This window comes from Ctenopharyngodon idella, chromosome 23 (assembly GCF_019924925.1).
Source record: "Ctenopharyngodon idella isolate HZGC_01 chromosome 23, HZGC01, whole genome shotgun sequence".
Classification (NCBI taxonomy): domain Eukaryota; kingdom Metazoa; phylum Chordata; class Actinopteri; order Cypriniformes; family Xenocyprididae; genus Ctenopharyngodon; species Ctenopharyngodon idella.
This window is the reverse complement of record NC_067242.1, coordinates 3824512-3846557: the sequence shown is the minus strand read 5'-3', so window position 1 is coordinate 3846557 and position 22046 is coordinate 3824512. Positions and strand designations below refer to the sequence as shown.

General features: G+C 39.1%; 1 protein-coding gene across 1 annotated transcript; it reads left to right on the top strand.

The window, feature by feature from the left end:
• The first annotated feature begins 6156 nt into the window (after positions 1 to 6156).
• inhbaa (inhibin subunit beta Aa) lies at positions 6157 to 17243 on the top strand. Its single transcript, XM_051882385.1, has 2 exons — positions 6157 to 7056; positions 14476 to 17243. Exons 1-2 carry the CDS (start codon positions 6645 to 6647, stop codon positions 15246 to 15248), a joined length of 1185 nt encoding a protein of 394 aa, XP_051738345.1. The 5' UTR covers positions 6157 to 6644; the 3' UTR covers positions 15249 to 17243.
• Positions 17244 to 22046: the final 4803 nt, after the last annotated feature.

Below are 22046 nucleotides of genomic sequence, written 5' to 3'. Positions count from 1 at the left end.
GAACTGCTAGGGAAGTTTCCCATCTAGACAAACTTCATCTTATTCCCAACATATTATTGCGTGTGTGAAGGAAGATTACACTCCCAGAGCCGGCTGAGAAGCAGCTGTTTCTGATCCCTGAATATCCAAACTGCACAATTGGAACTGATATCATCGTACTTACTGATGTCAGTATCCCAAATATGTTCCTTTCCAGCTTGTCTCTTCATTTGAAGTTAATCATTGTGTAGGGAGGCACCAATATGGAATTTCTGGGCTGATAATTATAACTGATTGTTCTATTTTTTTGCGTTATTCCACTCAAACACTCTTAAAAATGAAGGTTCCAAAAAGGGGTTTTCCCAGAGAAGAAGCATTTTTGGTCCTTTCAGTGAACTGTTAATAATCTGAAGAATTATAAAAAACCTTTTCTGCAATGGAAACATTCCATGGATGTTAAAGGTTCTTTATGGAACCATCAATGCCATTAAAGACTCTTCATAGTTTTTTTTTTTGTTTTTTTCCATAGATAATGATTTTAATTTATTAATAAATCTATATTTTTAAGAGTGAATGGAATGGATGGCTAAAATGCTCACTTAATACAAAATATGTCAATTAAAAGCTTAAAAATCTGGACTTTACATACCTGTTGGCAATCTGACTAGAGAACATGCCCTGTGTGAACGGTAATTAAGTCACATACAGATATAGAAACTGTGACTTACTGTGAAGAATGACGTTTTTTATTTAGTGAAAAAATAACTGCACACACTATGAGTTACAATTTCACCACTCATTCAGTGCAAGCGCCAACACGCAGTTACCACAAGACATTTATTTCAGAGCTGAATATGCTTCATTTAATCGACAACATTTCCTGTACTAATAAATAAAACCATAATTATTTCAACAGAAGACTGATTTTTCTTTGGCCCTGTATGTCATCCAGCGTATCAACCAAAACATTACAGAGAATCAATTACATACTTACCAAAGACAGTTCATACAGAAGATACATAGTGCATTTGCAGCGCATTATTAATAAATAATGATTTTCGGCTAGGTGGGTTTGGTCCAACTTGAAAAGCTGTCGTGAAGAAAGCCAGATTCACATAAGTCATAGCACTACATTTCAAAACACTGTTGATAATACAAATGTCTTTTCAGGTCAGGTGGTTATGGAGTGCTTGACGAATGACTGGATAGCGAACATACATTAATAAAGTCTTGTTTGCATATAAAACAACCAGAACACCCAAAAGGTTTAAATATACCGTTGCTTCTAAGACGCAATAAACAACGGTGTCGAGATTCTGCCATGGCTGTACTGTATATAAGGAGCTTGAGGTATGTAATGTGCAAGTTACATCCCCACTTAGATAAAGTTAGCTATGTAATCCTTTGCAAAGCCAGGTGATGTTATATTATACTATCAGTGATGGTTCACAGATGCTCCTAGCATACAGAATCAATCTAGTTCATCTAATAGAATAACATTTTGGAGACGGTGGTTTTGTACATATCTCTAATCTTGAAAAAAAGGCACCTCAAAACACCTCTTCCCACAGTCAGATTAAATATTACCTACCAGAATTCTTGATTTCCACATTCACTTCCAATTTTCAGCTAAAGTCTACGACAGATGTTATGCTTAAACGGCAGAGCTTTGGATCCCGCCAAGGCTGTGGCCTTCATCTGAAATGAAACGGCCAAGGGTGGTTAGGGTGCAGAATAGGTTATTCTCTATGAATAAATCAAAGAAAGCTAAAGGCAACATGAAACGGCACTTCACCTATTGTAAAGTAACAAGACATCCACAAAAAGACATCATTTACTAACCCTCAAGTTGTTCCAAACCTGTATGGATTTTTCTTCTGCTGAACACAAAAGAAGATTTTTGAAGAATGTCGGTAACCAAACAGTTGATGGGTGTCCATCAACTGTTTGGTTACCTATATTCTTCAAAATATCTTTTGTGTTCAGCAGAAGAAAGAAATTCATACAGGTTTGAAACAACTTGACAACTCAACCAAGAGCGTGAGGCAATGGCAGCCAATGGCAAACGTCAAAACAATCAAGCATAGTAGCTTGCTATTTTTGTAGGTGCTTTTAAAGGGGTCATGAACTGCGTTGTTTTATTGTTTTGTAACATTTCCCGGGGTGCACTTATAATGTTAGTATAGAAATAAAAGGCATTTGTCCTACCCTGATTTTAGCCCTATAATTTGAACGCTCTGTTTTAAGGGGCGTGTCTGCTGTGAGACTTCAGTGTAAACGCCCACTGCTGTGATTGACTAACATTTTGCATATGAAATAGCTAAGTATTACTCTCTCGAAAACTTTTAGCACATTTTTACTATTACAGCTCTCAAGGTTAACTAATCATGAAAAGCGCTGATTATAGCATTACATTTAGATATATGGCATTATATTTAGATTGTGTCATGAAAGGTTGCAGTGATGAACATTGTAGCCGATCACAGACATGTTGTTGAGCGTATGAAAGCAGTGATCTCATCATTACAACTCAATTTCTGCACACTAACGAATGCTTTCATCATAACTAACAATGCAAACTCGATGTAACTAAGAGATTCGTTGAATAAAACAGGAGTTTTGGCGCAAGTCCAGGACTCAGTCACTGATAAACTCGCGCTGTTTGATTGACAGCTCCGGCGATTGTAAAGGGAGCATTCTTTGATCACTTTCTATGTATAATTTAGTTGAAATAACAGATTATTTTCATCCTACTAAGAGAAACAACGTGAAGTTGACTGTTTAGTCACTGGTTTTATTTACTGACACATAGACAAAGAACATCTGACTGTATATGAAAAATTACATAACAGGCATTAGAATTAACACAAATACTTGTTGCATTACTGTCGAGACCATAACGTAAACGTCTATTAGCAAAGCATGTACCGAAATGCGATTGCTTTACCATAGAATCCACAGTGAAATGTACCGAATACAAATAAATAAAGCTCAAGTGAGACATTCAATAACCATATTTCTAGCATTATGATCCTTTGAAAGGTAATCTTATTTTTAGTCCTGTATTGCTCTTCTCTCCTCATCATCTCACTAACATGCCAGTGGGCAGGGCTTACGTTGCAATGATGAAGTAGGCGTTGATTTCATGAAATACAGTATTGGCTGACATAATAAGTATAGGCAACATGGGAGAATGCAGGATAAAAAGCATGACGAATGTAATATTTTAGTTCTCATTTCCTATCTTCACACTTCTCCAACAGCAGAGACGCTAGGGCAGTCAACATTAGCCTATCTAACCTCATGACTTGGAGCTTTTCCCTGTGGTCTCCAATGAAACTCACACAGGGAGGCACAGTTGATTCAGGTTTCAGATAGCGCACGGCCCAGACAGCCTGACCTACAGCCTCTCTCCAACCCCAAATCCTGGAAGGGATAGAGAGCAAGGGAAACAGTGAGCGATAGAACGTTTTGAATCCTGGAGACACATCTGGAGAAAGATTTACTTATTCAATCTCTCTTTGTCAATCTCTTTCTCCAGGGTTGAAAAACACATTTTCCCTGCTTCTTCCTCTCCCTATTCTCCATTCACGTTTTACTGGGACGTTGTCTCCCTGCCGTGTCGTTGAGGAGTCATGTAACCTCTGTGTCACCAGTCTCTCATCCCTCTCTCCGTTATGTGTCCCCTGATGAAAAGACAGAGGTGGAGGTAGGCCATCCATCACCTACTGGCGGCCCAGTTAAGCTGCAAGCCATCCAGACTGTCCCGCCGCGAGACATTTAGCAACGGCCCAGCTAAAGTTAAGAAGCATTTCCTCAAACAGGACTTACAAAGTACTACAATAATTTTGCTCAGGACTGTCACCCTCTTGGGATTGCTTGACTTGTAATGTTTGGAGAGTTGTCATTGATATCTTTATCCCCTACTTTGTATATTCAACAAGTCAGCAAGTGCTGGGTGTTTATTGTCGTGTGATACAGTGTATTACACCATGTCATTGCAAGTCTGTTTCTGGCTGAAGTGCTGTACTAAAGTAGTAACAGCTCTCCTGTCTTAGGTATGAGGCAGAGACTGCAATGGCTCATTTTAACAACCCTAATAAAAAGTTAGTCTCCACACAAACATTCAGTGCCTGAAGAAAAAAGAAAAGTTGTCTTGTGAAGCATAGTTTGAATCTCTGTTCCCTCTGAGAAGAACTAGCTGAATTTCAAACTGGAAACCACTTCGGAAAACCAAAAACTAAGAAAAAATGGAACCACCACAGCCATTACAACAACCAATAATTTTGGCTTCTCAGACCACAAAAACATAACAACAGATTTCGCAAGAATTGTGTGAGAATTAAATGTGGTCATGACTTGATGGTTTTACACACAGACTTCCAGATTTCCTCTTTTCTGCTATCAAATCACATGCCATGCTCATTATGATTTACCTGTTAGTTCCTTTTTACAGTTTTTGTCCACAGATTTCAGTCTAAACTATCTAAAGGGGAACAATAAAACAACAGTTTAAAAAAAAAAAAAAAAAAAAAAAAATCATATTTAGAACGCAGTCTAGATAGTTTTACAGCAGTTTTTACATCAGATTTTCAAGGTTCTGGCATTTCTAGAAATGAAAAGTAGAATATTTCATCAATTTCAAACAAAGTCAAGCAATCTCTGAGGATGGTATGGATACTGAAGATATTAAGGATAACTGGGGCCAAAGGTAAATTATTTAATTCAGAAATTACTCAAGATAGGAAAGAGACATTGAAATATTCAAAATAGTATTAAAAATAAAATATTAAATAATGTGAAAAAAAATTCTCAGCCCTGCTTTCCACAAGAAAAAAAAAAAAAAAAGACTCCCTTGACCCTCTTGAATGACTTGACTCTCTGCAATAAGCAAGTTTCACCACAAGAGGGACTCCTTACAGTGATATATTAAATATTAAAGTGATACAAATGTTTATTGCCAGAGAAAAAACTACCAGAACCAGTTATCCAAATCAAGTGAGATTAAATTCTGGTATACAAATCAAATGTTAGTAATATTTGATAAATTAATGTTTTAAAATATTTAATAAAACAGATAATAACTAGGATTAAATCAAAAAAAACTAAAGACTAATAGACCCCTTGATTCACTATGCTTAATTATATAAAAACATATCAGACTATTATATTTTATATCATTATATTCTCAGACTTTTATACTTGTATATTAGGAAGTGGAAAAAAAAAAAAAAACAGCCAGAGGCTGTCTTTTTCAAGGCTGACTTCAGACACTGACCTCAGTCAGCATCACTCGAGGAAGGTGAGTCTCCTGCATCCGAACTTTGAGTAATCCCAAACTAGTACATCACCATGTCTTATATGGTAGAAACGTCTACGTAACCCACAGAACACAGTGACTCGCATGACTGCGGCATCCCTCATGCATGTTTTGGCTGATATGCAGACGAACGACCCACACATGCCCTCAACTCAGCCTTTGATGATGTCACAACCCCAGCTGCCTGTCTCACTAAGAATCCCAGACATCTGTCCTCTGCCAATTAAACAGGAAGTTAGCCTTCCGGGCACTTCCTGGTGAATCTGCGCACAACATGTGTTGCGGCAGTAAGGGGAAGCATGGAATACTTAACGTGCACTGCTTCAAAGTGACGTCAAGACGTTCCTTATTTGAGAATAAGGGAACTGTTTGAATGAGAAGAAAAAAAAAAATAGAAATTCTCCGAAAATTACCACTGGCAATCTCCAGTTGACCAGAATTGGCTAATACATTTACAAGGAACTGCTTTGCCACTGCACATCTCTCAAGTACTTCAAAATACCTCAGTTTGATTACTTGCCAGACCTGCATTTCTTCAACCAGCTATTGAAATATAAACAGATTTTAGAGAGTACAGCAGTGTCTTACATTTAAAAACAGCAAGACTGTCAACTGTGTAAACTTACAAATGAATGAACTTAGAGGGGAGGGAAACATCACAGCAGAAACTCTGCACTTAACAGCAAATCACTTGTCATGTCTCTAAAGCAAATTTCACTACGTGGTCAGTAAACCTTGTAGGGGGAAGTTACTCTGCCCTACAAATAGAACAATTAGAAAAATAAATAAAAAGGAACGTGAAGAGAGGGAGGGAGCTAGGAAGAGGGGAGGGAGGGAGGGAAGTATAATTACTGTGTAAGAGAGAGGAGAAGAAGTAGAAACAGAGAGACAGGGGAGCAAGAGCCAGCGAGAGAGTCCAGCCCACTTCAACAAAACCATTCAACTCCTGCACAGTGAGCAGTCCCAGACCTCTTACGAGCGCACTGCTTCCCTGGGGCACATCCAGAAGCCGACTGCCCATCCCATACAAACTTCCCAAGGACCTGGAGAGGGAGAAATCCACTGACAGAACTATTCCTGCTTTTTGACCAGCATCTCTTCTCACAACTTACCAGCAAGGATTACACTTTTTCGTCACTTTTTCTCCCTTAGTAGTTTAGCTCTTACTTTTTTGTTTTTGTCAGATTAAGCTCAACCACAGGCAGACAGACTTTACAGCCAGCTGTCGGCGACTGGGCGGATTCTTGTCTTACTTTGAAAGCAACTTTTAAAGTAAGTTTTTCATTTTGCAACCGGGGCAGACACCCTCCAGCTCTCTTCAGCGACTGACACCTCTCATTTAAGGATGTCCCCTCTCCCTCTGCTGAGCGGGATCTTCCTGCTGCTCATCCAGACCTGCTCCCTCAGTGCCATGGTCACCAAAGGGAACATGGCAACGTCCGAACAGGCAGCTGCCACGGACTGTCCCTCCTGTGCGCTGGCACGGTTTCGAAAAGGTGATTCCGAAGGTGAGGTCGAGGGAGCCCAGCAAGACGTGGTTGAGGCAGTGAAGAGACACATACTTAACATGCTGCACCTGCAAGAGCGCCCCAACATCACACACCCGGTGCCTCGAGCTGCACTCCTCAATGCCATCCGCAAGGTACACGTGGGACGGGTGGCCAAGGACGGCAGTGTTCTGATCGAGGACGAGGCCAGCAGCCGTCCGGAGGCTGAACAGGCGGAACAGACAGAGATCATCACATTTGCTGAAGCCGGTGAGTACAAATTTTTAACAAGACTTTAGTCCTTAAATACTTTAAAGTAAATCGTGCCGTCCTCCCTCATGGGATGAAACAGGAAAAGTGCGTTTATAAAGCTGTTCAACTGTCTGAAGAGTTCAGGGAAACCTGTTGCCATCGCACAAAGTCAGGGAGAGCAGCCGGGAATATGCTGCGGCAAATTCAGTCCCCCCTCTCAAGGTTCCTGCAAGCCTCCTGCTGCTTTAGAGAATCAGTAATTATGTGCGAGGACCCCCCAGGCTTCTAGCCGTAAGCTCTGCACAGGAGCACTTCCCCGGGGACTGACAGCCTCCTATGTAGCTTCCCTGTGCGACTGAAGAGGGTTGAGAGAGAGAGATAAAAAAATCATAACACAGAGGAATAAAAAAAAAAAAGGGTTTCTCCGTATATTAGGAGAAAAAGAATGCTGTTCAGTTACTGCCTTTGTGTCGGGTTTCAAAGGCAGTTGAAAGAGCATTGTCGGCTGCAGTGAGAGCTGTTCAAAGGTGCTGTCAAGCCCATGATGTGAGGAAAGATTGGGTTCTTCTCTGACTCATACAGCTCAAACAGGTCCTGAGTGACACAGAGCCGCGGCGTGCTGCAGGAGCTCTCAACAGATGTGTCAGACCTAAAAAGCAGCAAACTGAGCAATTGGATTGCTTGTCTAAAAGATGAATGTTTCATGATTTTAGGGAGCTGAGAATGTAACACTGCGGCCTTGTGGAGAGAATGATTATTTAGAATGACATTATAAGTATGAAAATTCAGTTTTATGCATTTTTAAAATGGATTAATATACAAGTAAACTAGAGTAAGAAATTAAAACTTTAAGACAAGATGTTGCATGAAATAAGCCACTCGCTGAAACTCTTTTTCCATCACAACAAGGACATTCTTCATGCAAGGTTCCTCACATTTTCGACCAATGAATTTGCGTGACTTCCCCCACCCCACCGCAAAAGTATTTTTCAAAATCATTTCATAAAGACTGCATTCACAAAGAGCAACTTCTAATCAATTACATATTTTAGAGTGAACTACAAATAGAAAATGTATATTATGGAATTTTTTGTGATGTTTTAAGATCACCCTTGCCACATCTGGAAATCCAAATTTTAAAATTCCCTGATACTGGTTTTTCATGACCGTGAGAACTCTGTTTATGAGAACCATTCCCTGATAATCTCCTGGTGCCAGACTACAGCTTGTCACATTATAAAACACATTCAGATCATGCTTAAGTGATGACAAAAACCTAGTTATGAAACACAGAACTAAATCTGTTAGTAATCAAAACTATATCAAACTTTTATCATGTGGACTGTCAGTGCAAGTATTTATTCCCTCAACATCAGACACATCTATTAGTTTTCAATGGGCTCTTGATGTATATTGACTGAGGGGAGACGGACAGTCCGTCAGGCTGAATGAATAAATCAGGATTGCAAGCTCTCATTCATCTGCTCACATTGCAAAACGTCAGATTACTTACCAGAAATGAAACAAACCAAACACATGGTACATCGTAGCTCAATTTCTACGGATATAGCTACTTTTCATTGATAGGCTATGTCCTGTTTACTTCTATCACTCAAATTTGACATTTTAGAAGAACTAAAGAAACCAACATTAATAAATTTATTTACCTCATGCTCACCATAAAAGCAAATAGTACAAACTAGTTCATAAATGGTCTTATTGTTATAATAAGTAGTGGGTGGAGTATTTAGCATGTGCGACTGCAACACATTCTGTCAGTTGATAATTCGGAATCTACGTTTCTAAAACACGACTTATAATTAATTATTATAAGTCGAATAAAACCTGATCAAATCAAAACACATTAAAGATACATGATTTCCCCTTATCTTCACTCACAGGCCTTAAGTTACAAATAAATGTAAACTCTCATAAGATTACAGAAGATTTCCTCACCTCCTTCCGCCATCGCAGTGTTATTGAACCAGAAACCTCGCGATAATCGTTTCTTACCAGAGCTCGTGAGGATTCCCGCTCGAATTCCATTCTCGCGTCTGGCGCGAAATGCGGCGTTCGGTTGCATCTGATCTGCTTTCCAAAAGTCTGCAAAATAGAGCTGTTCTCAAAATCCGCCACAAGGGGGAATGACTGCAGACACTCGCAAATAGGCTAACACAACATATTTGCAGCTATTTTTTCCCCATATAGGCTAATAAACATTTATATTTGAGATGAAAATAGATGCTTTTGTAACTCCCTCGGAATACTGTCTTGTTAAAGTCAATATTCCAATGCATTTTTTACACAGGCAATAACCAAAACCAAATAGATAACTATATAAACAAAGTTCTTACTGAATTTGTTACTGCGCAATTCCTTTTCACACTGCTAACTAGCCTATGACTTTTTAAAGAAAATAACATGAGAAAATTACACGCACACACACATTTAGTCTGCAATGTGGCACCAGGTAATATTTTTTGACTTGGCATCACAAGCAGAGACATAACTGTAATTATATTGATTTACTAAATACTTTAATGCATAGTTCTTCATGGTGTTTATTTCACACCGGTATGATTTTTAAGACACATGTTGCTGCACTGCATCACTGTAATGTTGCGTTAAGTTGGTTGTTTAGACAACTGTAATTATGTGTATGATGTAAGTCTCAGATTCTGCATACACTATCTGTCTGGAATCTTGTCCAAAAATCTGCTCTCATAATTGCCAAGAAGACATAGACGTATCTTATGAAGCTATGATATATATTATGAATATACATTTCTTAATGATCATAGGCTGAAATATTTTCAAAAATAATAAGCTGTTGCTGTTTGACAAAACTGGCTTGAAAATTAAAGTGTTAGTGCCTGGCAATGCAACACAGAATTCATTCACAATATTTTCTTTAGAATGTTAAAAAGAATGAAAGATTTCATGGTAGTTTACAGTTCCAGTTTTCTTTGTACGTGGCAGTTGTCCTTTTAAGGATTTTTAGTTCAGAAATCACCTTGATAAAGAATTCAGTTTGCAGATACAAAGACTGCAGAATCTATTTTTATAGTAGGACATAGCTGCTTAAACCATTATCTCTAACATACAGCATGCTGGGTGAATGAACGCTACATGGTAAGACTGATTACTCTCAATTTATATGTGTAGCCTGAAGCCATGCGCAATCAGTGCTTGTGTATTTGTATGACTGCAAATACTTTTTTAGTCTGCAGACTTTCAGGCAATAGTAAAGGGTGAGAAATAACAGCATTTCTTCTAACTAATGTAAAGACTAACAAATGTTACTGCTAAATTTTGAGAGTGCAACAGAGGTCATTGATAAAATTGGGCCAAGCTTTCTCCAAAAGTTTCTTTTCCATCAAAAGTTGCCTTTGCTTCCAAACAAAAGAAAACAATTTAACAAATGCAGAGACTTATAAATATTACATACAAAAGCGTTCACTATTCTTTAAAGTGGTTGTTGAATTCCGCTGAAGCCATGTGCAGAATCTTCAAACAGAAGGCACGTTGATGATATCACTGTGGATGAACTGAATGTGTGTGGGCGTTCAGTGTTTGGCCTTTCTGATGTCATTCAGGCGTGCAGGTTGCATATGCAAAGCTTGACATGTTCTGAAACAATGACTCAATATTTACTTCTTTTCCTTGTTTTGATCTCCTCCTACTTGCAAAGTAATTTATCACAGGGAAAGCCCTATAATCACTCCCTCCAGTAATGGTCACAGCAAAGAAAAGAAGACGTCCCAATTTTTCATGTGCAAGCAGTTATTTTTGCTAGATCAAATACTGATTTATTTGCAGTATAGAGAAGCTGACTTGCTGAAGGCTGAGTTTCCTTTCCTTAAATAGGAATATAAAGAATCTCTATTTCAAGGCAATGGGAATAAAATAGCCTAATTCCAAAGTATCTTTGTCTTATTTGGGGGCTACATGGCGAGCTTGCCAAACCTTACATATTACAAAGCCACAAAGTATCTCCTTTAAACACTATCCAGATTCGAGTACCACATTAGAAAGCCTCCTTGTTAGCTGAGGATCCCTTAGCATTAGTGTGGTCAAAAAACACTTTCTCAGGTTTCAGGATACTTCACTGCTCGTGACATTCTGTAATACGCTACTTAAAGCTTTCTTGGCTTCAAGGTGCAGCACTGTAGTGAAGAAAGGATGCTGCAGCATCATGCCAACTACGCTCATTTATTACTTTGACAGCTGATGCATCATCCAAACCTGTTCGTGAGAGTGGGTTATTACTAGCAGATGCAGGCTTGGTAGAAGAGTAGTAAGCATCTCAAACCGACGTCCAACCTTGAATCCTGAAAAATCAATCGGATAAACAAGTAAACTATGAATTGCAACTCACTACATAGGTTGTCCCCCATGTTTTGTTAAGCCGCAGTCACTCTACTCATATTGAAAGTCCATGTCCTTCAGTTACTCAGCATGGCCTTGAGCCATGTTCCGCAGATTCTTACCAAAGGTTAGTAAGGGGGGAGGCAGCAGTAACTCTCCTCGTTACCCTCCTGGTTCCCTGGGAGCTGCACTGGCCTGCAGGGGCTGGCTGAAGCTGGTGATTCTTTGCCGCTAGATGGGGTGCCTGACTTAGATGGGGGCAGTAAATCAGGCTCACTGTTGGTGCCTGAAATGCCTGTGGGTGATGAGGACCAGATAAAGAGGCTACAAAGGCCGTTTTGGGGAAGAACATAACAGGCATGCTTGGCCTTTACGGCACAAGGTGTGGTATCGTGAAGTGGCTCGCCGGTGTTAAGGACACTCGCTTGAGAATGTATACAAGACTCTACAGTGTTATGGTTGGGAAATAAGCTTTAATTGCACTTTTTGTTTGTTTGCTTCTCATGCTGGGATGTAGAAAAGGCCACGAATGCTGTTGCAGCAACATGCAGTACACTGAAAGGAATTCTAGTGGTTTTGTGGTCTTTTCAGTGACATTATAATGTCAAAGGATGTTTTATGATTTCAGTATTGGTCTCTGTTGTATATTTTCTCTTGGAATACCTCAGATGCATTCATTACGGACCAATTTTATTTGGTTTAGTGTCCAACCTTATGTAAAATTTCTGAGATTTTGAACTGTCTTTAAATGCATTATAGTTGCAAGCGATAAATATTCAGATGATAACTGACAATTGTTTGAAATATATGAATATGAATATCATGTGATTTTACAGCTCACAGTGTGCTCTAGCACAAGAGTTTAGTCTGTAAAATCCATCCTTGCTGCTGACGGGACTGTGTTTGAAATATGTTGCATAACAGACGAGGAACTCAAATCATTCACTCCCACACACCGTTAAAAGAGTCATATTTCCACCCTCAGACTTTTATTTCTAATTTAATATCTTGTTGGGTCAAAGAAGAAAATGGGTCAAGAATCTTTAATTCCTGAAGGGATCCATGAAGTGTTTTCATGTTAGCACCTAGATTCTTCCCTTCTGGTATTTACCGTGAGTACTGGCCTTGAAACAATAACTGTTGCCGAGTTGTCAGCAAGACCTAGAGAATACATCAAGCTCTCTTGTATTTTGTTATGTGAATGGATGCTTCGTTCCACTTGATCCATTAAGCACCTGTTAGCGCTGTACTCTTTGAACTAGCATGTGTGTTCTATGCAGAAAAACTGTTGCCTTTAATCAGCATTGTCAACAAATTAGCCAAAGATAAATAGTGTGTTCTATAACAGTTAACCAGGAAGAGTACAAACAAACTTCATCCAAAGAGGCGTGTTTGAACAACCTTTCAGGTTGTGGACTTCTTTACTGCAAAAGCATTCTTTTAGCTTCAAGCACTGGGGCATTGCAAGCTATACAATATGACAGGAGGCCAACAAGGAGATGAAAGAGGCTGATTCCCCCTAAGGTAAACCAGATAGAAAAGGGGATTATAGAACACATTAACTAAAGCCATGTTTAAAGAGGAGTGGACATCCCCCCGTCCCCCCCACAAATACACTTAAGTTCCCAGGTGATTCTATACTTCAGCCACCCGCCCCTTTTGAAGACAGGGAAAGGGGGAGGGGAGGAATGTGTAAATGTTATTCTCCATCTTTGTGTGCAGGACAGCTGTGCAAACTCTGCCCTTGCGGTTAAATTGGTGTTTATTGTTGAGGGATTACCGCATGGCTCTTTAGTCTTTCTCTACAAATTTCAAAATTTCTCTTTGCTCTCTGGCAAATATAGTCAGAAGCATGCAGAGTTGCGAAGCTCCACTGGTGATCTTTCTTCTCTGGGCCTTGGCTCTGGAGGGGCAGTTGAAGGGTTTACTCAGCTTAGCAAATGCTAACGATACTTGATTCTTTCACTGGGTGCAGATTAAAAGGGAAACAATGCATTAGCCACTACTGGAAAAAAAAGCCTGCATTTGTGATGCTCGGCTGTGTTTGGACAGATGGGTTTGGGCCAGGGATCCTTAAATACACCCTCGCACACATACACACTTGTAGCTTGACGCCATTGTTATAACGTCGCAACGCTGTAAATATATTGTGGTAGGTGATAGATGTAGTATTTGTGCAATATTTTTCCAGAGTATATTGCTTAATACTTGTTGCAAGAGGCTTCTTATTATTAGCCATGACATACAAGAATCATTGTGTATGCGAAACCTTTGGCAAGGTGGCCACTTTTACAAGAACTAGGCTACAGTATAAGTAAGCAACAGTCAGCTAGACCAGCCAGTAATAATGCCCCAACAAAGGTTTAGTGGCTTAAAAACGGGTTGAGTCAGTAAATTGAGAGGATTTGTTTAGAAGTTCCCAAATGATCCGTGAACTGAAATTTTCCAGAGGCCTTGCCTCTGTCTATAACACGGTGGGAATCAAAGCCAGAGGGAACAGTCTTTTACAATCCAATGAGACAGCAAGCCACATGCCACATCACTGCTTCCAGCTGCATGCTGTATGTTGTCATGGCCATTATGTCTTACCCTGCGTTCAACAAAAACTTGTTCCAGGCGAGCAGACTCTTAATTGCTCAGTTAACTACCAGGAGAGGTGATGAAGTTGGTTTAAAGTCTTGTTGAAACCCTCAATTATTTCAATTCCAAGGTGGTACAGGAAGAACCAAGTGGGAGGGATTGTTTGTTTGCGAGTGTGCGTGTAGGAACAGCTGATTCACATCTTGCATTTGACGTGCAGGAAAAGGATGCACGACTGCATACTTCTATGCCATTTATTAATAGTTGCACAAAACAGTAGAAGATTGTTTTGCGGAAACCTTGAAAAACTGGTCACTCTTGGCACAAAGCTAAACTGTTCCATTGATGCCACCACTCCCAGTGTCAGCTCTGATGTGGCTGTATCCAAAGTCAACCAGAGCCTGAGGCTGAAGTAAAATGCAAGTACAATAACAAAAGATCAGTGCATTTGACTAATCTCTGATGTTTCTTTCTCTTCCTATCCCACAGGTGAAACTCCAGGCTTTGTCAACTTTCTGATCTCCAAGGAAGGCGGCGAGATGTCGTTAGTGGAGCAAGCCAACGTCTGGCTCTTTCTTCGACTGCCAAAGGGCAACCGCACCCGTGCTAATGTCACCATCCGGCTGCTCCTGCAGCAGGGTACGGGGGAGAAGCTTCTAGCGGAGAAATCCGTGGACACGCGGCGCAGCGGCTGGCATACGTTTCCTGTGTCGGCCAGTGTGCAGGCTTTGCTGCAGAATGGGGGCAGCACGCTGAGTCTGCGCATCTCCTGCCCGCTGTGTGCCGATGCCCGGGCCACACCTGTGCTCGTGACTCCGGGAGGCGGCGAACGTGAGCAATCCCACCGGCCGTTCCTCATGGCCGTGGTGCGACAGATGGACGATCTGTCTCAAAGGAGACGTCGCAAAAGAGGCCTCGAATGCGACGGCAAGGTACGCGTCTGCTGCAAACGGCAATTTTACGTAAACTTCAAGGACATCGGCTGGAACGACTGGATCATCGCACCCTCAGGGTATCACGCCAACTACTGCGAAGGCGATTGTCCCAGCCACGTCGCGAGCATCACCGGCAACTCGCTGTCCTTCCACTCCACGGTCATCAACCACTACCGCATGCGAGGGTACAGTCCCTTCACCAACATCAAGTCCTGTTGCGTGCCGACTCGTCTGCGAGCCATGTCCATGCTCTACTACAACGAGGAGCAGAAAATCGTCAAAAAGGACATCCAGAACATGATTGTAGAAGAATGCGGCTGCTCGTAAGACCGCCACGAGAAGAGGAAGGGTAGGAAGGGAGAGACAGTGCAGCAAGGTTGGGTGGTAGGGGCAAGAACTTCAGTCCCAAAACGAATGAAAAAGAAGAAATGTAGAGGGAGGAGAGAAGGGCTCCTCTATCTCTATCTCACTGCCTCAAGACAAACTCTCACGTAGACAGGCCTCTCTTTCTCTCGACCACTTGTGCGTGGTCATCTTAGAATCCAATGGGTATCACGTTACAATGGGTATCTGTAACTCAGAGTAATCTCTGTGGCACTTTCAAAAGAGAAAAGAAATATAATATATTTTTGTTACAAAGCAAAGGGAGCAAGGTCAGAGAGTATTTATGCGGCCTATTTTGCAGCGCAGACATGCACTGCAGGAAGAGAGATCACGTAGATGAGGTGCCTGAAAAAGAAAATCTCAAAACTATGCAACTTGTCAAGTATTATGATATATTTTTCATCAAGGTGTTGTTTTGTTTCTTAACTATTTACTTTTACAAACTAAAAAAAGTTAACGTTTGTTGACTTTTTATACCTTGTACGTATGTTTTATGTATGTTATATGTTTGTCGTGTGTGTCCGTGTACAAAAGTGTGTGTATGTACAGTCTGCCTATGGGAGTATTCGTATACGTATGTGTGCATGTCTGTTCGTGTGTGTTGTTGAGAGATACTTGAAAGAAGTTTGACGGGCTGCTGGAACCAAACATTTCTCTATATTATTATTCTAATTATTCTGACTATTGTTAATAATGTTATTATTTTGTTTTGATTTCTGTACATTTTTTTGTTATCTTAAAATGAGACGTTAAAACGTTTACAGTTTTGCACTATATCAACATTTTGATCAGCGTAGCCACATATACAAATATGTTTATAGAGAAAGACTAGAAGCACTTCAGAACAGACGTACCTACATAGCATGTCTAACAAATGAGATTGTTAAAAATAAACAGGGAGGTTTGAGGGGAAGGCAGAGATGACTAGCACTACATCAGAGGACCATGTATACACATGCATTTTACAAAATAGTGTTTTGGATTTTTACTCAACACCAAAGAATTTAGTTTAGTGTTGCCTACCATATTAGGCTGTCTCCGAACAGTTGTTCAGAAGATACCAATATGTCTTTCAGAAGGTTGTGCTTTGTTCTCCCTACAAAGATGTCCAGGTTAGCAAACCGAAAGACCTTTAAAACAGTTTCTCAGTGTCCCACGGCGGCTCACTCCTGTGTGTGCTTTTGCACTGCTGCACAGTCCATGCACGACTGGCCATCTAAATGGTTAATACAGCACTTAAACCAACCTTTTAAAGTTTGTTTTTAATTATGAATTGTTACAAAAGTGAATGTGCAGCATTGATATTTAATGACTTGGGAGATGAATTACTATTTAGACATTTAAATTTTTTTTCCACCAAATATTAAAAGGATCGACAGTGATCCAAAAAAAAAAAAAAAGCTGTTTTTGTTTTGCAGATGTATTAATATTTCCATTTCCCAACAAAATATTTTACCACTGTGCAATGTTGAAAAAAAACAAATGAAGCAATTTGGGAAAAGAAAAGAAAAGAAAAGAAAGGAAAAGAGAGGAAAGAAAAGAAAAAACTTTGTGTTACGTTTGGACTAAGAATCGTTTACTTTTTTCAGTATGTTCCTAACGGGAATGCAAAAACAAAATGTCATTAAAGAAAAATACTATTAAAATGGAAAAGAAAAATACAAATTCAGAAAAAAATATAAAAAGAAAGACATGTTGTATATGTTTTTGTTTGTTTGTTTGTTATTAAAAAAATAATTGACACTGAAATAAGTGGACTAAGAATAAAAAATATATTTTTTATTCTGTATATATGGAAATCAAGATACCAATATGTTGCATTGCTTTGTTGTACAAATCAAAAATGTGCTTGTGGCTATTTTTTTTTATCTAATTTATTCTTCAGTATTTTGTCCTTTGCTTCACCATTAAAGTTAAAAGGTTGTACACTAAAACAGATGAGAATTGTGTTGGCTGTGAATTCTTGCACAACACACAAACACACACATTGGGTTTTCACATTTTATAGGGACTTTCCATAGACATAATGATTTTTATACTGTGCAAACTCTATATTCTATCCCCTAAACCTCATTTTCAAAAACCACACCACAAGGAAAAGGAATTTGGATATTGCCATCTTAATGGGGACATTTTGTCCCCATAATGTAGGGTTTACCTGAACACAACACACACATGTTTATTTCACTACATCAGTGAGGACATTGCATAGACATCCACTGATTTTATATCAGTTTTAACAATATTTTTCTATCGCCTAACCCAACCCCTACCCATCACAGAGACGTGCAAAACACAGGATTTAAATATAAACATGTTTTGGCCGATACATAAGCCTTTTTAACTAATGAGGACCAGTAAAATCTCCTCACAAGTGGGTTATCATGATATTTCACTATATAAGTATCATTAAACAAGTACACATATAAACCTGACACACATCTACTTTTAAGACACACCAAATACTGCAGAAAGTATAAGATAAAAATGTGCTTGGAAAATAAGCAAGTACTGACAAAGCACAAGCCCTACTGTATTATAGGCCTTGTCAGAGAGGGAACAATTTACAAGACCAAATATGTACAGAGAAGGAAAAAAGGGCCCATACCTTGTCCATTTCAAAAATATTCCCAACACCCACCTCGGAAATGTCCAAAAACCACCAAAGAGGAGACTAGAAGAAAAAAAAGGACGACAGTTTGCATGTTAAATTATGATTATCGGGACAGACAACCAGATGGCGTCTATATAAAGCATGTTGCATGCAGAGGTTTCAGTTAAATCATGGTGGTTTTGGAGGAGGTGGACCAGCCATCATGAACCATTACTGGTGTATGACACATAACCACAGTGTCCCCCTAAGATGCATGCAAACACACGTGCAAGAAAACATCAACAGCCTCACAAACTTCAGACGCTTGAGATGCATTTCACACACCTCCTCTCACCTAAAATGAAAAAGGTACTAGTTTAGATGACATGAAGTATAGTGTCAGAGAGTTCCTGGTTAAAACTGAGCTGTCTCGGGCTAATGACAGAGAGCAACAAACGGCTGGCAGTGATAATAATTCAGTAGCAAGCGATCAAAGAGCTGCAGCGACCACATACAGGAGCTCCTTCTGAAGAGCCAGAGTCTGCGGCCAGAAGAGCAGAGGATGGCCATTCATTTGAAATGCACTTTTTTATTTTTTAACTAGTAGTGCTTGCTAAGGTAAGCATGGGGCATCATGCACCTTTTTTGAGGGGGCATCAGTCCTGGTTTCTCAAGCAAGAGATGACCAAAGAAAATTGGATGAGCCAGGATATTTTTAATATAACTCTGATTGTGTTTGGCTGAAAGACAAAAGTCATATATACACCTAGAATGGATTGAGGGTGAGTAAATTAAGGGGTAATTTTCATTTTTGGGTGAACTATCCCTTTAACAGCCAGTGTTCACAATGTACTTTTGTTGTATGGAAAAGCATAGCCTTTTGTTCAATAGAAAAGACACTAGATTTAAGTGACATGAGAGAATGTAGATGATGACAGAATTTCACATTTAAAGCAAATGATTTATGGAATATGCAACACGATTCAATTAAACAGATTTATACATTAATGTAATAATGTTTTTATTGTTGTTGTTGTTGCTGTTGTGTTTTAAAAAAAATAAAAAGTAAAAACTTAAATTTCAATTTACTTAATTTTGTTGCATTTAAATTCCACTTTGCTCAAAAACAGAACCATTAACACCACAAGACACTTAGTTAAGATGTATAATTAACTGTCTTAATTGGCTACAAACAAAAGTAAACAGGAAAACACGAACAGTAAAGTATACTTCGTTTTTTTACGTGTTTGCTAGTGTACGTGCACAGTCAAACACACAGCTTTGCATTTGACTCACGTGTACACAGGCGTTCGACGCATGTACAGTTTTGAGCAATCTCTCGCCACAAGTTACACCCCATGCAAATGTATTTGTATTCTTTCATGCTAGAGTTGTACAGATGAGGGTACTTTCTAACCTCTTCACCCAATCTCTCGTCTATGTAGGCCTCCATTGTCGCTGTAGCTTGCATGTGTTCCGGTCTGTTCTGTTTATGCAGTTTTTCTTTGACTACCTTGTGAATCGGCAACCCCAGGGCATGGCTGCCACCTTGTGGATAAACTAATTACTGCAAAAAAATAAAATAAATGCATGTGCGACCTGCGCATACAAGTACGTGTGGTTACAAAAATCCGGCGTACTCTTCTGATGACAAAATTTGCGTCACGCACACTGTACACTGACCCTCGCTACTTCCAGCTCCACAAACTCTAAACTCAGAATGTTTATTAACAGAATATTGCTGCAGAGACAAAGGTATTTCCAAATTGTTTTTACTTCTAAGTGAAGAATGAAAAAGAACTTCACTGTAAGTACATGTATATCAGGGCAATGAATCACATTCAGTCTAGTGTGCACAAGTGTGAGCACGAGCAATTGTTGCTGGCTGCAGTTCACTTAATGGCCACCGGTGTCACTAATAACAAGGTTTTCTGAATTCTGATGAGTTAGTTCACAAAAAAATGAAAATTCTGTCATTAATTACTCACCCTCATGTCGTTCCACACCCATGTGATGGGCGATTTTAAAACTCTGCTTCATGAAGCTTTGAAGCTTTATAAATCTTTTGTTTCGAATCAGTGGTTCGGAGCATGTATCAAACTGCCAAAGTCACGTGATTTCAGTAAACGTGGCTTCGTTATGTCATAAGTGTTTCGAAATTTCAATGGTTCACCACTGGGGGTAGTGACTTTGGCGGTTTGATACGCGCTCCGAACCACTGATTCGAAACAAAAGATTCGTAAAGCTTTGAAGCTTCATGAAGCAGTGTTTTGAAATCGCCCATCATATTGTTGAATAAACTATTTTGTTTAAATTATTTTGTTTTTTTGGCGCACAAACAGTATTCTTGTCGCTTCATAACATTAAGGTTGAACCGCTGTAGTCACATGAACTGTTTTAAATATGTCTTTAGTAGCTTTCTGGGCGTCTGAAATTGGAGGCCTCACTGAGTCAACGGATTTTATCAAAAATATCTTAATTTGTGTTCTGAAGATGAACGAAGGTCTTACGGGTTTGGAACGACATGAGGGTAAGTAATTAATGACAGAATTCATTTTTGGGTGAACTAACCCTTTAATGGTGCTATTTTATAATAATTCAGCTATACATTAAACTGTAAAATAAGTAGGCTAAAGAATTGCAGGAATTGTGGCATTTTGGGGCAACTGTCAGTATACGCAATTGTTATTTCTAAAAAGAAAAAAAGGGATAATATATTCTATACAACTGTTCTTGGTGGGTTGTGCGTAAATGGCTGGTCTATCTTCGATTAGCTAAAGACAAAACAAAGCATCTAATAGACCTTTCTATAAGCATGTGACTCAAAGAGATAAGTGTAGTGTGCGCAGGGCTTGAGAGGGAGGGAGAAACTAGTTGCGCAAGGTGTTGTCAAACCCAAGACTGGATTAGGATATCTTCTGAGCTCTGCAAACAGAAACACTGATTCCTACACACATGGGACAATGGTGCTAATTGACTTTAATGGGAGAATGAGCCATTGACAAACATCTGCAAACATTGCCACCCTTTTAAGTACAACACACTGAAATACTCAATACATGCACTTAGCATGCATGTGTGAGAAAGACAGAAAAATGTTTTAAATTAAAAGTAAATATTAAAGTTACATTTTATTTTCAGTTTAAAATTTAAATGCAAATTTAAATATGGGTTTTAAATTTCTTCTTCACTGCTTCATGAAGCTTCGAAGCTTTACGAATCTTTTGTTTCAAATCAGTGGTTTCGGAGCATGAAAGTCATGTGATTTCAGTAAAGGAGGCTTCGTTACGTCATAAGTGTTTCGAAATTTCAATGGTTCACGTGACTTTGGCAGTTTGATACACGCTCCAAACCACTGATTCGAAACAAAAGATTCGTAAAGCTTCGAAGCTTCATGAATCAGTGTTTTGAAATCACCCATTACTAGATATTGTCGAATAAAGTCGTTATTTGTTTTTGTTTTTTGAAAAGTATTTTTTGTCACTTCATAACATTAAGGTTGAACCACTGTAGGCACATGAACTGTTTTAAATATATCTTTAGTACCTTTCTGAGCGTTTAAAAGTGTAAATTATCTTGCTGTCAATGGAGGCCTCACTGAATCAACGGATTTTATTGAAAATATCTTAATTTGTGTTCCAAAGATGAATGAAGGTCTTACGGGTGTGGAACGACATGAGGGTGAGTAATTAATGACAGAATTTTCATTTTTGGGTGAACTAATCCTTTAAAGAAAAAATATAATTAATAAAAAAAAAAAAAAAATGAGTTATACAAGAAATTCCGTTGTCACCGTCCAGCAACCTCATGTAGAAGTCAAAGGTTAAAAGAAGATCTAAAGGACATTTTGATATGGAACAAAATATATGACAGCATCCAAAAGTAACCTAGGACTGACCATGACCTTGATCAAACATGACTGAGAACAGACTGTTCCTTTATTTCAGAGAGAAATACAAGCCAAGGCCAAAATGCTTAAGCGAAGTTAACGTTTGGCTCAAATACCAGTGTTTTTATCCATGTAAGTGAAAGCATATCACTGATACAAGAGCTTCTTTTTTAGAGATCCTTTATGTTAAATAAAGATGACTCTTCTGCTCTCTGGAAAAACAACACATGACTTCATTTTGAAGAGGAAGAGTTCTTGG